Below are 14,392 nucleotides of genomic sequence, written 5' to 3' on the forward strand. Positions count from 1 at the left end.
GCCGACACTGCATGTGGCCCCTCGAAAATTTTTTAAAGATTTTATTTATTTGAGAGGCAGAGATACAGAGAGAGGGAGAAATGAGACAGGACTTCAATCCTCTGGTTCACTCCCTAATTGGCCACAACAGCTGAAGGTGGGGTGATCCAGAGCCAGGAGCTTCTTCTGGGTCTCCCACGTGGATGCAGGGGCCCAAGCACTTGGGCCATCTTCCCCTGCTTTCCCAGCCATATCAGAGAGCTGGATTGGAAGAGAAGCAGCTGGGACTAGAATTGGTGCCAATATGGGATGCTGACGCTGCAGGTGCCGGCTTTATGGGCTGTGCCACAACGCCAGCCCCTCAAAGTTTTTTTGTACCAAAACACACTAAACTTGTTATGCCATGTCTGAACAGGATCTAGTTTGAAGCTTTAAGTAAGGTAGAACATCAGTCTGGAAAGAACCCCTGTCAAGAAATGGACTCTACTAAAACTGAAGAACAAACCTCAAATTGATGGTAAAGCCTGGATGGAAAAATGATGAAGTCAAGATGCTTTTCACAAAGTTCACGGAGACTGTGCACCAAAGAAATCAGGAGTATAGGGGCCAGTGTTGTGGCACAGCTGGGTGTGCCAACATCTCATATGAGCACTGGTTCAAGTTCTGATTGCTCCTCTTCTGATCTAGCTCCCTGTTCATGCATCTGGAAAAGCAGCAGAAGATGGCCCAAGTACTTGGGCCCTTGCCAACACATGGAAGACCCTGATGGAGTTCCAGGCTCCTGGTTTGGGACTGGCCCAGTCCTGTCCATTGAGGCCATCCAGGGAGTTAGCCAGTGAGTAGGAGATCTCTTTCTCTCTCTGTTTCTCTCCCCCTCTCTCTGTCATTCTTCCTTACAAAAAATCTTAAGAAATCCTGAAGAAGGGATGAGAATATTAAAGATAAAGTAGTAGAAGACAATTTGCATGAATTTTCAAGGAAAAAAGTTAATCTTGTTTGTGCTATAATTGAAGAGTACTGATGATTAGTAGCAGAAAAATAGCCTACACCATTGACATCACAATTGGTTCAACTTACACAATTTTTAGTGAACTTTCCACTTGATAGGTGCCAAAACTTTGGTGCCCAGATCAGCTGCAGAAAGGAGCTGAGCCATCAGTGGATCAAGGTTCTGAATTCTTTGAAGAATTTTAACAGGAGGTTTACCAGTGGAATCCTGAAAACAAAGCACAATCAAAATAATGTCTCTCAAGAGGTAGAATTAGGGACCAGTGTTGTGGCACGGCAGGTTAAGATGCTGCCTACAACGCTGGCTTCCCATATGAGCGACCATTCGTCTCGGCCCTCCACTCCCAATCCAGCTTTCTGCTAATGTGCCTGGGAAGGTACTGTAAGATGGCTCAAGTGCTTGGGCCCCTGCCACTCATGTGGGAGACCTGGATGGAATTCCTGGTGTCGGCCTTGCCCAGACACAGCTGTTGCAGCCATTTGAGGAGTGAACCAGTAGATGGAAGACTGATGGATCTTCCTCACCCCCTTCCCTTTCGCTCCCCTCGCTTCCCCTTCTCCCTTTCCTTCCCCCCTCTCTCTGTAACACTGCCTTTCAAATAAATTTAAAAATCTTTTTAAAAAAGATAGAATTGGTCCAAATGAAAGCAGACTGGTCAAGAGCAAAGGTCACACAGCAGGTTTTTAGGATGCTGACGGCATTTTGCCTGTTGACTTTCTGGAGGGCCAAAGAATGATGACAGCTGCTTAAATAGGAGAGTGTTTTGAGAAAGTTAGCCAAAGTTTTAGAGAAAAAATGCCTAGGAAAGCTTTATCAGAGATTGTGTCTACACCACAATTCTCACTTCTGTCATCAAACAAGGGAAGACAGATATTTGGCAAAATGTCCCACTGGAAGGGGATAGCACTGTCTAAATCTCAGGTAATTAGAGAGGCAAAAGAAAGAAAAGAGTAACAGATTGAATAATTACATTGAAAGTTTGATGAGGCTCTGACTTTTATGACCACAGGTGTGGTCACCCTCCTTCTGCATGGACACTGTATTCACCCTGCTCTGACTCTGCCAGACCGGGCAAAGCTGTGTGGATGCCCTTCTCATTCCTCTGGGGCACAGACCCCCTCACTGGGTCACCACAGGCCTTACCCTGACGTGGTTGCCTACCTTGGTGTGCTCTGCCCAATGACTTTAGGGCTAAATTGTTCAGGAAAGGAAAGGAAGCTAAGAATTTTTAATGTGAAAAACTACTGAATTTTTATAAGAGTTTTCCTTCATATTTTTTTGTTCTTTCTGTTATTAATGTGGTGAGTTACACTGGTTTTTAGATGTTACTTTGCATTGCTAGAATAGACTCAAACTAGTTGTGATGTATTGTTTATATATTGCTGGATTTGGGTTTCTAATATTTTATTTCAGGTTATGGCACCTATGGGGGAACTTCAAAAAGTTTGTAGAGTTAAAGTTTATTTTGGTGCAGAAAATTTGAAATCCATGCATATATGCGTTCAACAGTGAAATTTGCTTTTAATGCTCATCTTCATTTTCATAGTCGTCTGTCTTCCTCCGATTCCCTTCCTTTTTTCTACCTCCTCTGTTTCTCTGTCAGGCTTAGGTGTAAAAGCTGTGTGTTTCCTTAAATGAGCTGAGGGGTGAATCTCTTTTTTCTGAAACATTTTTAAATTTATTTGAGGCCGGCGCCGCGGCTCAATAGGCTAATCCTCCACCTGCGGCACCGGCACACCAGGTTCTAGTCCCGGTCGGGGCGCCGGATTCTGTCCCGGTTGCCCCTCTTCCAGGCCAGCTCTCTGCTATGGCCCGGGAGTGCAGTGGAGGATGGCCCAAGTGCTTGGGCCCTGCACCCGCATGGGAGACCAGGAGAAGCACCTGGCTCCTGGATCTGGATCAGCGCAGTGCACCGGCCACAGCACGCCAGCCGCTGCGGCCATTGCAGGGTGAACCAACGGCAAAGGAAGACCTTTCTCTCTGTCTCTCTCTTTAACTGTCCACTCTGCCTGTCAAAAAAAAAAAAATATATATATATATATATATATTTGAAAGGCAGAGTTACAGAGAGAGATCTCCCATCTGCTGGTTCTCTCCCCAAATAGCTGCAACAGCCAGGGCTGTGCCAGGCGGAAGCCAGGAGCCCAGAGAGCTTCTTGCAGGTCTCCCACATGGGTTCCGGAGCTCAAGCACTTGGGCCATCTTCTGGTGCTTCCCCAGGTGTATTAGCAGGGAGCTGGATTGGAAGTAGAACAGCTGGGTTTGGAACTAGCACCCATGTGGGATGCTGGCATCACAGGCAGAGGTTTAACTTGCTAGGTCATAATGCTGGCCCTGAAAGGGTGTTTTTTTTTTGTTTGTTTAATAAGGTCAGGATTTTTTTCTTTTTTCATCTGTCTCTAAAGATTTATCTATCTATTTAGAAGGCAGAATGAGGGAGGGAGAGAGAAAGAGAAATACAAAGATAGATTAATAGATACTGCTCTTCTGTCCACTGATCTACTCCCCAAATCCCTGCAACAGCCAAGGCTGGGCTGGGCTAGGCCGAGGCCGGGAGCTGGGAGCTCAGCCCTGGTCTGCCGCATGGGAAGCAGGTTCCCAGTTATTTTGCAGCCATCAGTGCGACTTTGCAGTGTCTGCATTAGCGTGAAATTGGAGTCAGGATCTGGAGAAGATGAGCATGGGACCTGAACGTGCTCCTGACTCTGCTCCGGATTCGAGCTTCCTGCTAATGGCCTGGGAGGCAGCAGATGATGCCTCAAGAACTTGGATCCCTGCCACCAACCTGAGACTTGGGTTGAATTCCCAGCTCCTGGCTTGGCCTGGAGCAGCCCTGGCTGTTGAAGGCATTTGAGGCGTGAACTAGCAGATGAGAGTTCTCTTTCTGTCTCGATCTGCTTTTCAAATAAACAAAAGAAATAAATTTTTGAAGATTGATTTAGTTATTTGAAAGGCAGAATTACACACAGAGAGAGGGAGAAACAGTCTTCCATCCACTGGTTCACTCCCCAAATGGCCGCAGAGGTTGGAGCTGGGTTAATCCAGAGCTAGGAGCTTCTTCCAGGTCTCCCACGTGAGTGCAGGGGCCCAAACACTTAGGCCATCTTCCAGTGCTTTCTCAGGCACATTAGCAGGGAGCTTGACTGAAGTGGAGGAGCCGAGACTTGAACTGATGCCCATAGGAGATGCTGGTACTGTAGACAGCAGCTTTACCCACTATACTACAGCACCAGCCTTGAATAAATTTTTTTAATTAAAATGTATATAGCAATTTCTAGCCTGGTATACTAGTCAAATTTTATACCTTTTCCATATGTGCTTTAAAATAATATGTATAATATATATTATACAATCGTTTACACAGAATTTATATATTTCCATTTATCATATTTGCTACATGTGTTCAAATCTTCTGTAACACTGTTGCTTTTTCTGCTTGATTTACCAAATACTAAGAAAGAGGAGTTAAATTTCCTGCTGTGGCTAGGAGTGTCCTTTTCTCCTTTTAATTCTGTAAAGTTTTATTTTATGTGTTTTGAGGATTTATTATTACATATACATGGAATTACAATTCTTTTTTTCCCCTAAAGATTTATTTATGGGAGACAGAGTTATGGGGGTGGGGACGGAGGGCAGAGAGAGAGGTCTTCCATCCTCTAGTTCAATCCCCAAATAGCTGCAACGGCTAGAACTGGGCCGATATGAAGCCAGAATCCAGTAGCTTCTTCTGGGTCTCCCACATTGGTTCAGGGGCCCAAGGACTTGGGCCATCCTTAGCTGCTTTCCCAGGCACATTAGCAGGGAGCTGGATCAGAAGTGGAGCAGGTGGGACTCTAACTGGTGCCCATATTGGATGCCATTGCCACAAGTGGAGGCTTAACCTATTGTGCCACAGCCCCACCCCATGGAATTAGAATTCTTAAGTCTTCCTCATGAGTTGGCAACTTTTATCATTGTGAAGGAGTCGTCTTCAAAAAGTTTGTGGAAAATAGAATTAAAAGATCACTTTTTGGGGGTCTTCAAAATTTCATGTAAAATGCATATTATGTCAAAACTATGCATAGATTTCAAAACTTTTTTACATCCAAATAAACATCTTTTAAATTGTGTTTCCTCCAATTATTCGAGTACCCTCAGGTCTATTAATGTTTTTGTCTTAAAGTGTCCTTTGTCAGACATTTCTATAAACTAGTCTAGTTTTCTTTTGGTTAGTGCTTACATTTGTATCTTTTTTGCCTACTTTAACTTTCAATCTTTATAATATGTTTCAGATGTATTTCTTTTCTTTAAGGATACTGACTTCACTTTTATAAGGCAATTATACTTCATCTTCCAAGATGTATTTTTGGAAAAGTACTTACTTGCCTTTTACTGTGTTTTATCTAATGTTACTGTTTTAGTCTTTTGATTTGAGTTGTGGTCTATTATATTTAAAATGGTTATTAGTTTTATTTGGGCTTGAATCTGTTACCTTGTTTTTTTTTTTTTAAATAAACATCTTTTGATTTTATTTTCCAGAATTTTTTTTTGAAAGGCAGAGTTAGTTATAGAGCAAGAGAGATCATCTGTCCTCTGTTTCATTTCCCAGATGGCTGCAGTCACTGGGGCTGGGCCAGGCCAAAGCCAGGAGCTTCATCCAGGTCTCCCGTGTGGGTTGCAGGGACTGAAGGACCTGGGCCATCTTCTGCTTTTCCAGGTGCATTAGCAGGGAGCTGGATCAGAAGTGGAGCAGCTGGAATGCAAACCAGCACTCATGTGGGTTGCTGGCATCTCTGCTTAACCTGCTGTACCACTATGCCAGCTCCTACCTTTTTTTTTTTTTTTAATTTGAAGGTCAGAGTTACACAGAAAGAAAGAGAGGCAGAGAAAAAGAGAGGTCTTCCATCCGCTGGTTCACTCCCCAGATGGCCGCAATGGCCAGAGCTGTGCTGATCCAAAGCCAGGAGCTTCCTCTGGGTCTCCCATGCAGGTGCAGGGGCCCAAGGACTTGGGCTATCTTCTACTGCTTTCCCAGGCCATTGAAGAAAGCTGGATAGGAAGTGGAGCAGCTGGGACTTGAACTGGCGCCCATATGGGATGCCGGCACTGCAGGCAACAGCTTAACCCACTATGGCACAGCCCTGGCCCCAACCAGCTCCGACCTTGTATTTTCTCTTTACACTTTTGTGTTCCTTTTCTTTGTCTTTTGAGTTGATTATTTTAAAAAATATTTCATATTTGTTTATTATTTACACGATCTTATTATTTTGCTGGTTACCCTAGAGATTACAATATGAATTATTGAATTATCAAAGTTTTGGGGCTGGCACTGTAGTACAATGGATAAAGCCACCACCTGTGGCAGTGGTATCCCATATGGACACTGGTTCAAGTCCCAGCTGTGCCCCTTCCAATCCAGCTCCTTTCTATGTGCCTGGGAAAGCAGTAGAAAGTGGCCCAAAAGCTTGGGCCTTGCATCCACATGGGAGACCTGGAAGAGGCTCCTGGCTTCTGAATGGCCCAGCTCTGGCTGTTGCCGTTTGGGGGGAGCAAATCAGTGGATGGAAGATCTCTCTCTTTCTCTCTCTCTCTCTCTCTCTCTCTTTCTCTCTTTCTCTCTTTCTCTCTCTCTGCCTTTCAAATAAGTAAATAAATATTTTAAAAAGTCTATTAATTGGTATTTTACTTCACACCCAGTGATAGAACCCTGGAATATTTGAATACCATTGATCTTTTCTTGACTAATACACCTTTTTGTTTTAATATGTATTTATTTGAAAGAGAAAAACAGACATACAGAAGATGGAGGCCTTTGGGGGAGAACTCTCTAACAGCCAGAGCTGGGCTAGGCTGAAGTCAGGAGCTGGGCACTCAGTCTAGGGTGGGTAGCAAGGACCCAACTACCTGAAACATTAATCAGCTGCCCCCAGGGGTACATATTAACTGGAAGCTGGAATCGGGAGCAGAGCCGAGACTCAAACCCAGGCATTCTGATCTGGGACGCGGGCATCCCAAGCAGTGAGTTAACTGCTGTGCCAAACAACCATTCAAATGTACCGTTATTATTACTCTTAATTTATTTTTATTTTTCATTCCTTTTGAAAGGCAGAGAGACAGATACAGAGAGGTCCTCCACCCACTGTTTCATTCACTGACTGCCTGCAACAGCCAGGGCTGGGCCAGGGTGGAGCCAGGAATCCAGGACTGCATCCTGGTCTCCCACAGCTGCTCTGCTGGGACTCACAGCAGGCTCCCAGATCAGGATGTGAACATCTGAAGTGGCGACTTTTATGCCACATGCCCATTCCTTAATTTTTTTTCCACTTTCTGCCTTTTATTTGAGATTTCCAGAATGATCTTTAGTATTTCTTTAAATGTAGATCTTCTATTGACGATACTGTTGGCTTTTGATTGATAGAAAATATCTTTCTTCTTGACTCTTGAAGAAGTTCACTGGTGATAGAATTTTAAATTGGTGGCTGGTGATGTGGCTCACTAGGCTAATCCTCCACCTGCGGCGCCGGCCCACCAGGTTCTAGTCCCAGTCGGGGCGCCGGATTCTGTCCCGGTTGCCCCTCTTCCAGGCCAGCTCTCTGCTGTGGCCAGGGAGTGCAGTGGAGGATGACCCAAGTGCTTGGGCCCTGCACCCACATGGGAGACCAGGAGAAGCCAGGTGGCTCCTGGCTTCGGATCGGCGCAGCATGCCAGCCGTAGCAGCTATTTGGGGAGTGAACCAACGGAAGGAAGACCTTTCTCTCTCCCTCCCCCCCCCCAACTCTGCCTGTAAAAAAATAAAAAATAAATAAAAAAAAAAAGAAAGAACAAAAGCACTGGGGCTGGCCTTGTGGTGTAGTCTGTGTGGGTGCCAGTTCAAGTCCCAACTGCTCCACAAAAAAAAAAAAAAAAAAAGAAAGAAAAATGAATTTTAAATTGGTGATTATTTTCTTTCAGCAGTTAGGAAGTATCTTATTGTGTTCTGCTTTCCATTGTTTCTGGTGAGAAGTAATTTCTCAATCTAATTATGGTAGGGTTTTTCATTTTGTCTTTGATTTTCAGAAGTTTATCATGACTAGGGGTAGATTTAGATTTTTCCACATCTTGCTGAACTTCCTGAATCTGTGATTTCATATATTTTTATCAGCTTTGGAATGTTATTAGCTGTTATCTATTCTTTTTTTTTTTTTATGTTTTATTTATTTGACAGATAGAGTTAGTGAGTGAAAGAGACAGAGAGAAAGGTCTTCCTTCCGTTGGTTAACTCCCCAAATGGCTGCTACGGCTGGCATGCTGCGCCGATCCGAAGCCAGGAGCCAGGTGCTTTCTCCTGGTCTCCTACGTGGGTGCAGGGCCCAAGTACTTGGGCCATCCTCCACTGCCCTCCTGGGCCACAGCAGAGAGCTGGACTAGAAGAGGAGCAACCAGGACTAGAACCTGGCGCCCATATGGGATGCCAGCACCACAGGTGGAGGATTAACCAAGTGAGCCACGGCGTCGGCCCCATTATCTATTCTAATACTGGTTTTACTGTGTTCTCACTCCTCTCTTTGGAAATCTCATTCCAGATGGTTAGACTTGTTCCCTATATATGCTGTGACTCAATCTATTCTATATTTCTTGTTCCTCTGTACTAAATTTGGATATGTTTCTAACCTTTCTGTTCACTGTTCTTTCTTCAGCTGTGTTTAACTTGCTGTAGTTGTGTATTGAGTTCTTATTTTTATTTGTAGTATTTTTGGTTTCCTGAACCTCCATTTGATTCTTTCATTGTAGTTTCCACTTTTATTTGGAATTTTACAATTTTGTCTTTTAGCTCCTTGAAAATAGTAAGCAGAATTATTTTAACTTCTGGTAACTCAAACATCAGAGTTTTCCTTGAGTATCTTCTTGAATATTTTTGCTGACTTCGTTTGTGTTGCCAGTTCTACTTGAGTGTGTATTGTGTTAAAAGTTTGTGCTGGGCAGTGTAGCCAAGGTGGTTGAACAGAAAGAGGAGTCACCAAGGCTTTGGTAGGAAACAGTACTTATTTTTACGATGGCATGAGGCTTGGTTGTATTAATATCCAGAAGATCCAGGCCTGAACAAAAAGGGGAATTTCCTTACAGAACTTTTAGCCCCTTTGTCTCCTTTATATGGCTACATACATTTCAGTTGGATGTTCTAATGCTATGTGGCGTGGCGACTTACAGGGATTGCTGTAAGTTTGCACATGTGTACACAGTTCTGATAATGTTAACTGATACAGGTCTAATATTCCTCCCACCGGCCCCCATAGAGTAAGCTGTACATTGGCTGGTGACAACGCCTAACACCACAGCCCCGTGCTGACAGGCAGGGGCTGGAATCACGAGCAAGTCTGCCACGTTCCTTTCCCAGCATAAGTCCTTCTTTCTGTGTTTCAGGAAGGGCCCGGGCACAGCAGTATTGGGGAAATTGCTTACAGAAACAATTTGAGAGTCTAGGGCAATGATGTTTTTCTCTACAGAGACTAATGTTTATTTGTACCAGGTCTCTGTACATATTAGTGGTCCAGAGTCACTTGGTACAGCTTAAGGATTGACAGTGTTCAAAGCTGAGTTGCAGTCCCTTCAAAGGCTTGTTTAATTCAAACACAACCTACTGCATTGTAGCCCTCTGAGTTTCCACCCAAAAGAAGTAGGGTTCCGAAGCGTTCATTCGGGGTGAGCTCTGGACTGCAAGCCTTGACCTCACGTCCTTGGAAGTATGTTAAGAAAACTGCTGCCAGCAGCTGCTTCTCAGAATGTGGTGAATACCCGCGGGATGTAAACGTCCCCAGTCGCTGGCCTTGTCTGTCTGGGCCTCCATCTTGCCTCCTGTGGCCGGGACATTTTCGCTATGCGGTTATGTCTGTGCTGTCAAGCAGGTGCTTTGCTTGTTCGTTCCAGTGTTTTTTCTCTTTAAGTAGTATTTAAGCAAAGGGTTCATTTGTATTACCTCATTTGTCAATATCAAAAGTAAAAAGTCTCCATCCTTGGTTAAATTTGTAAAACTCTTTCTTTATGGAGAAATTTGAAATATCACAAATAGACCAGTCTAATGAATCTCTAAATGCCTATCATCTAGCCACAGTAACCATTAAGTCTTGGCCAGTCCTGGTCTACATTCTTTTTTTTTAATCCAACTTAATATTTTTTGTAAATATGATATTTTTTAAAGATTTATTTATTTATTTGAAAGTCAGAGTTACACAGAGGAGAGGCAGGGAGAGAGAGAGAGAGAGAGAGAGAGAGAGAGAGAGAGAGAAAGAGAAAGAGAGAGAGGTCATCCATCCTCTGGTTCACTCCCCAGATGGCCTCAATGGCCAGAGCTGTGCCGATCCGAAGCCAGGAGCCTCTTCCTGGTCTCCCACGTGCGTGCAGGGGCCCAAGGACTTGGGCCATCTTCTACAGCTTTCCCAGGCCATAGCAGAGAGCTGGATAGGAAGTGGAGCAGCTGGGACTTGAACCACTGCCCACATGGAATGCTGGCACTGCAGGCATCAGCCTTACCCACTACGCCATAGCACTGGCCCCTCCAACTTAATATTTTATATATTGAGGGATAACATTTTTAATTTATATTATAGTCAAAACTTAATGGCTCCAGTAAATAAAGAGTTCAAATAAAAAGTAAAAAGACTGTTCTTATCCACCTTGCATCATCCTATATTATTTTCAGGTAAATTCCAGATGTCTTATCAACTCATTTACAGATACTTTAGTATGTACCCTTAAAAAAAAAAAAAAAAAAGATGAGGAAAGCTTTCTTAAAAACACCAGGGGAAGGGGGCAGCGCTGTGGTGCAGTAGGTTAATCCTCTGCCTGCAGAGGCAGCATCCCATATAGGTGCTGGTTCTAGTCCCAGCTGTTCCTCTTCTAATCCAGCTCTCTGCAATGACCTGGGAAAGCAGTAGAAGATGGCCCAAGCACTTGGGCCCCTGCACCCATGTGGGAGACCTGGAAAGAAGCTCCTGGCTTCTGATTGGTGTAGCTCTGGCTGTTGCAGCCATTGGGGGATTGAACCAGCAGATGGAAGACCTTTTTCACTGTCTGTAACTCTACCTCTCATAGCATAGTTTTTAAATTCACATTGCGTATTAGAGTACCTGAGTTCAAGTCCCAGCTCCTGCTCATGATTCTAGCTTCCTATTACTGCAAGTGCTGGGAGACAGTGGTGATGCCCAGGTAACTAGGTTGTTGCCACCTAGGTGGAAGGCGTGGATTGAGTTCCTAGCTTCAGCTTTGGCCCAGCTGTCATGGGCATTTCAAGAGTGAAACAATGGATGAGCGCTCTCTCTATCTGTCAAAAACAAAACAAAAAGCAACCAACCAAACAAAAACCATGGAGGTACATGAGAGACCCGGAAGAAGGTCCTGGCTCCTGGCTCCTGGTTTTGGCCTGTCTTGGCTCTGGCTGTTGCAGCCATCTGGGGAGTGAACCAGTGAATAGAAGATCTCTGTCTCTCCTTCTATCTCTGTAACTCTTTCAAATAAATAAATCTTTTTTTTAAATGTGGAGGTTTTATAATATCTAAGTAATAACAGTAATTGCTTAATATAAAAAAACCCAACATTCTAATTTCTTTGTTTTTTGGTGTAATTATATCTAGCAGTAGGCCAAGAAATTACTTTGTTCCTGGATCTCTAATGCAGAGATTATCCAGCTGAGAAAGCCCTTTGGGACTTGGATGAAAGCTAGCTGTAAAGGTTGACTTCTGTGGCGTTAGGGTCTTCCTCTTCCACTATGCAAGGCCTGGCTGTTCTGTGATGGATAAATTCATGTCTCACTTCTAACACGTGGCCTCCTCTGACCACTCCTTTGATCTCCTCGACATTTATTCTCTCCCACCCTATGGCACTTGGCTTCTTTGTCTTGTATGTTATAGCCACTCACGAGTGTAAACTGTGGCAGGGAAGGGGTATGTGTACTGTATATTTTTGCCTGCCAAGGTGAGTCTGCCACCCTGTGGGGAAAATAGCACCTGCCTCTCTTAGGAATTCTATGGGGGCCAGATGAAGTAATATTTGAGAACACTGTAAGAGATGTTGTTGTTAGCACAGATGTGGATTCTGGACTGTCTCTGTGAGGGCAGAGATATGTTCCTAGAGTCATCACAATGCTCGACAGTAGGCTTCCAATAAGTATTTGTGGTTTTATTGTCAGAATGAATTTAGCCAAGCTCCCTCATTTTTGTCTAACAAATGGTATGAAATAGGAATGATAAAGACCTGAAGGAAAAGGCTAAACTTTACAAAAAAATTTAATTTCTTCCTCCTGCCTCACAAATCTGATAGGCTTATCTCAACATCTGGTTACCAGCTATAAGCAAGTAATCCAGCTCTTGGAGGAGGGAATAGCAAACAGGTAACAGGTTTATGTTTTCCTGCCATTGTTTGAGCCTCATTGTCCTGTCTGTGTTTTGTTCCCCTTTGGACGCTTGAAATTGTCTCTGTCTGCAGGTTCTTACATCTACCACTAGGCGGCCCTTCTCAGAACAGTTTTGGACCCAGGGTAGGGGGCAGGTTCTAGGGCGGGTGCTTTTCTCTAATAATGAAGTGCCCTTTGTTCTGGACATAATATTACCTGGATAAGCCCAGAAAATTACTCTATACTTGTACTTTTTCTTAAGTACAGTTTCTGCTATCATAATTTAAAAATTCTACTCAGGCTTCACAGATGTAAGGGCAAAATACACCCTGAACTGTGTCAGAAAACCATTTTCCTTCTAGTTATGCATATTTGTAAGGTCACTCCCCAGAATACTGTTTTGAACCTGCAGTGAATAACTAAGTACTGTAAACACTCGTAAATGCCACTGTAAATTGTGGTACTGTTCCATATTTTTAGTTACTCTGAAATATTCAGAATGTTATTAATAAATCCCTGGGGGTAGTGAAAGCCTTTTCTATTTCTGGAAGAAAAAAAGTGTTTGGAGCCCTCTGTGTTCCCTGTTAATAGCAGGCCCAAATTAACTGAATGTAAAGGAAAACATTTAAATGTAACATTTATTCCTGGAGTCTCATCATTATCTCCTGGATACGCTTGTTTCTGGTCTTCAGGATACCCTGAGCGCTCTCATCTTTAGATGTGAAGCTTTACCTTTTCCTTTTTTATCCTCAAATCGTGAGACTAGCCTTTGGATTTTGACCCTGTTCTTGATTCTCCAGCTCCAGTGAGAACAGAAGTCAGTGAGACAGTCTTAAATGGAATGATGATTGACTCAGATTTAGATAATGGGAAGATTCTTCTGACTTTTACAAGTGAACGCTGGAATGGATTTCAAGGGAAACTGAGAATTCCCTGTGGCTTAAACATGACATTGATAAGATTGAAGATTCCATTTTAGAGGCCTTTCTGACACTTCAAGATCAATGTTCTGTGTTTAATCGCAATTTACCCTTTCTTTGAGAATGTTGCTTCTACAAGCTCTCTACCTTCACTTGTCTTATTTCAGTGGGTCTGTCTTGGGATATTCTCCAGGTTGATTAAAACTATGGTATTTCCCCTTTTCACTGTGTGTTTTTGTTTCTGTTGCTCTTAACAAACTGTTTTTTTGGGTCTTAGTGTGAGACTGTACTTCCTTGTATTTATTCTCAGATATCAGCACCTAGAGTGCTGCTTCTGCTGCCTTTGGACCTTTTTCTTAACTGTGCTGGATTACATATGGATATTTTCTGATTCTCATCTGTGAGCTTCATTACTAACATTTATTGTGTTCCCTTGGATCCTTTAGGACCCACCATTCACAAACGATCCTTATGTGGTCTTTGCTTGTATACACAGAATCACAGCAGCCACCCACGTCCATGAGACGAGCAGCAGATCCCATGCCATCTTCACCATCCACTACACACAGGTTGGTTTCTTCTTATGTTGGATGAAGTTTCTTCCTTTCTCCATCCCTTTTGACCACTTCCTTAAATTCCTTCCTGTTTCTTTTTCTTTCTTCCTACTCTTCCATTTACAAGCCCTCTGTTAGCATATAATATTATCAAGAGGACCTACACACAAATCTATTAAGCTGTATCTTGAGATAGGATGGAAATGTTTCATAAAGAATGATCAAAATATCTTCTACTTATATTTTACTTTTAAATTCCAAAACACTTTCACTCCCATGTTATTAGTATGGGCGTTTCTAATGAAAATCAAGGTTGCAATTAAAATAAGCATTCAAATGAGAAATCAGAAGATTCATTTCCATTATGACCTAATGAGGTTGACAGGATTCTGTCCTCAGAAAGCAGCTATGAAGGCCGGTGCTGTGGTGCAGCGGGTTAATGCCCTGGCCTGAAGCACCGGCATCCCATATGGGTGCCGGTTCAAGACCTGGCTGCTCCACTTGCTGTCCAGCTCTCTGCTATGGCCTGGGAAAGCAGTGGAAGATGGCCCAAGTCCTTGGGGCCCCTGCACCCACGTGGGAGACC

The 14,392-nt window shown here is 43.5% G+C and overlaps 1 protein-coding gene across 15 annotated transcripts in view; it reads left to right on the forward strand.

Moving 5' to 3' along the window:
* STARD9 (StAR related lipid transfer domain containing 9) overlaps window positions 1-14,392 on the forward strand; it is a 136,290-nt gene that overhangs the window by 64,268 nt on the left and 57,630 nt on the right. For all 15 annotated transcript variants that reach the window (XM_051822022.2, XM_051822025.2, XM_051822030.2 and 12 more), the window contains 2 exons: window positions 12,260-12,329; window positions 13,749-13,821. In XM_051822022.2, coding sequence (XP_051677982.2) covers window positions 12,260-12,329; window positions 13,749-13,821 — 143 coding nt within the window. The remainder of the gene's footprint in view (window positions 1-12,259; window positions 12,330-13,748; window positions 13,822-14,392) is intronic.

Source organism: Oryctolagus cuniculus, chromosome 12, assembly GCF_964237555.1.
Source record: "Oryctolagus cuniculus chromosome 12, mOryCun1.1, whole genome shotgun sequence".
Classification (NCBI taxonomy): Eukaryota; Metazoa; Chordata; class Mammalia; order Lagomorpha; family Leporidae; genus Oryctolagus; species Oryctolagus cuniculus.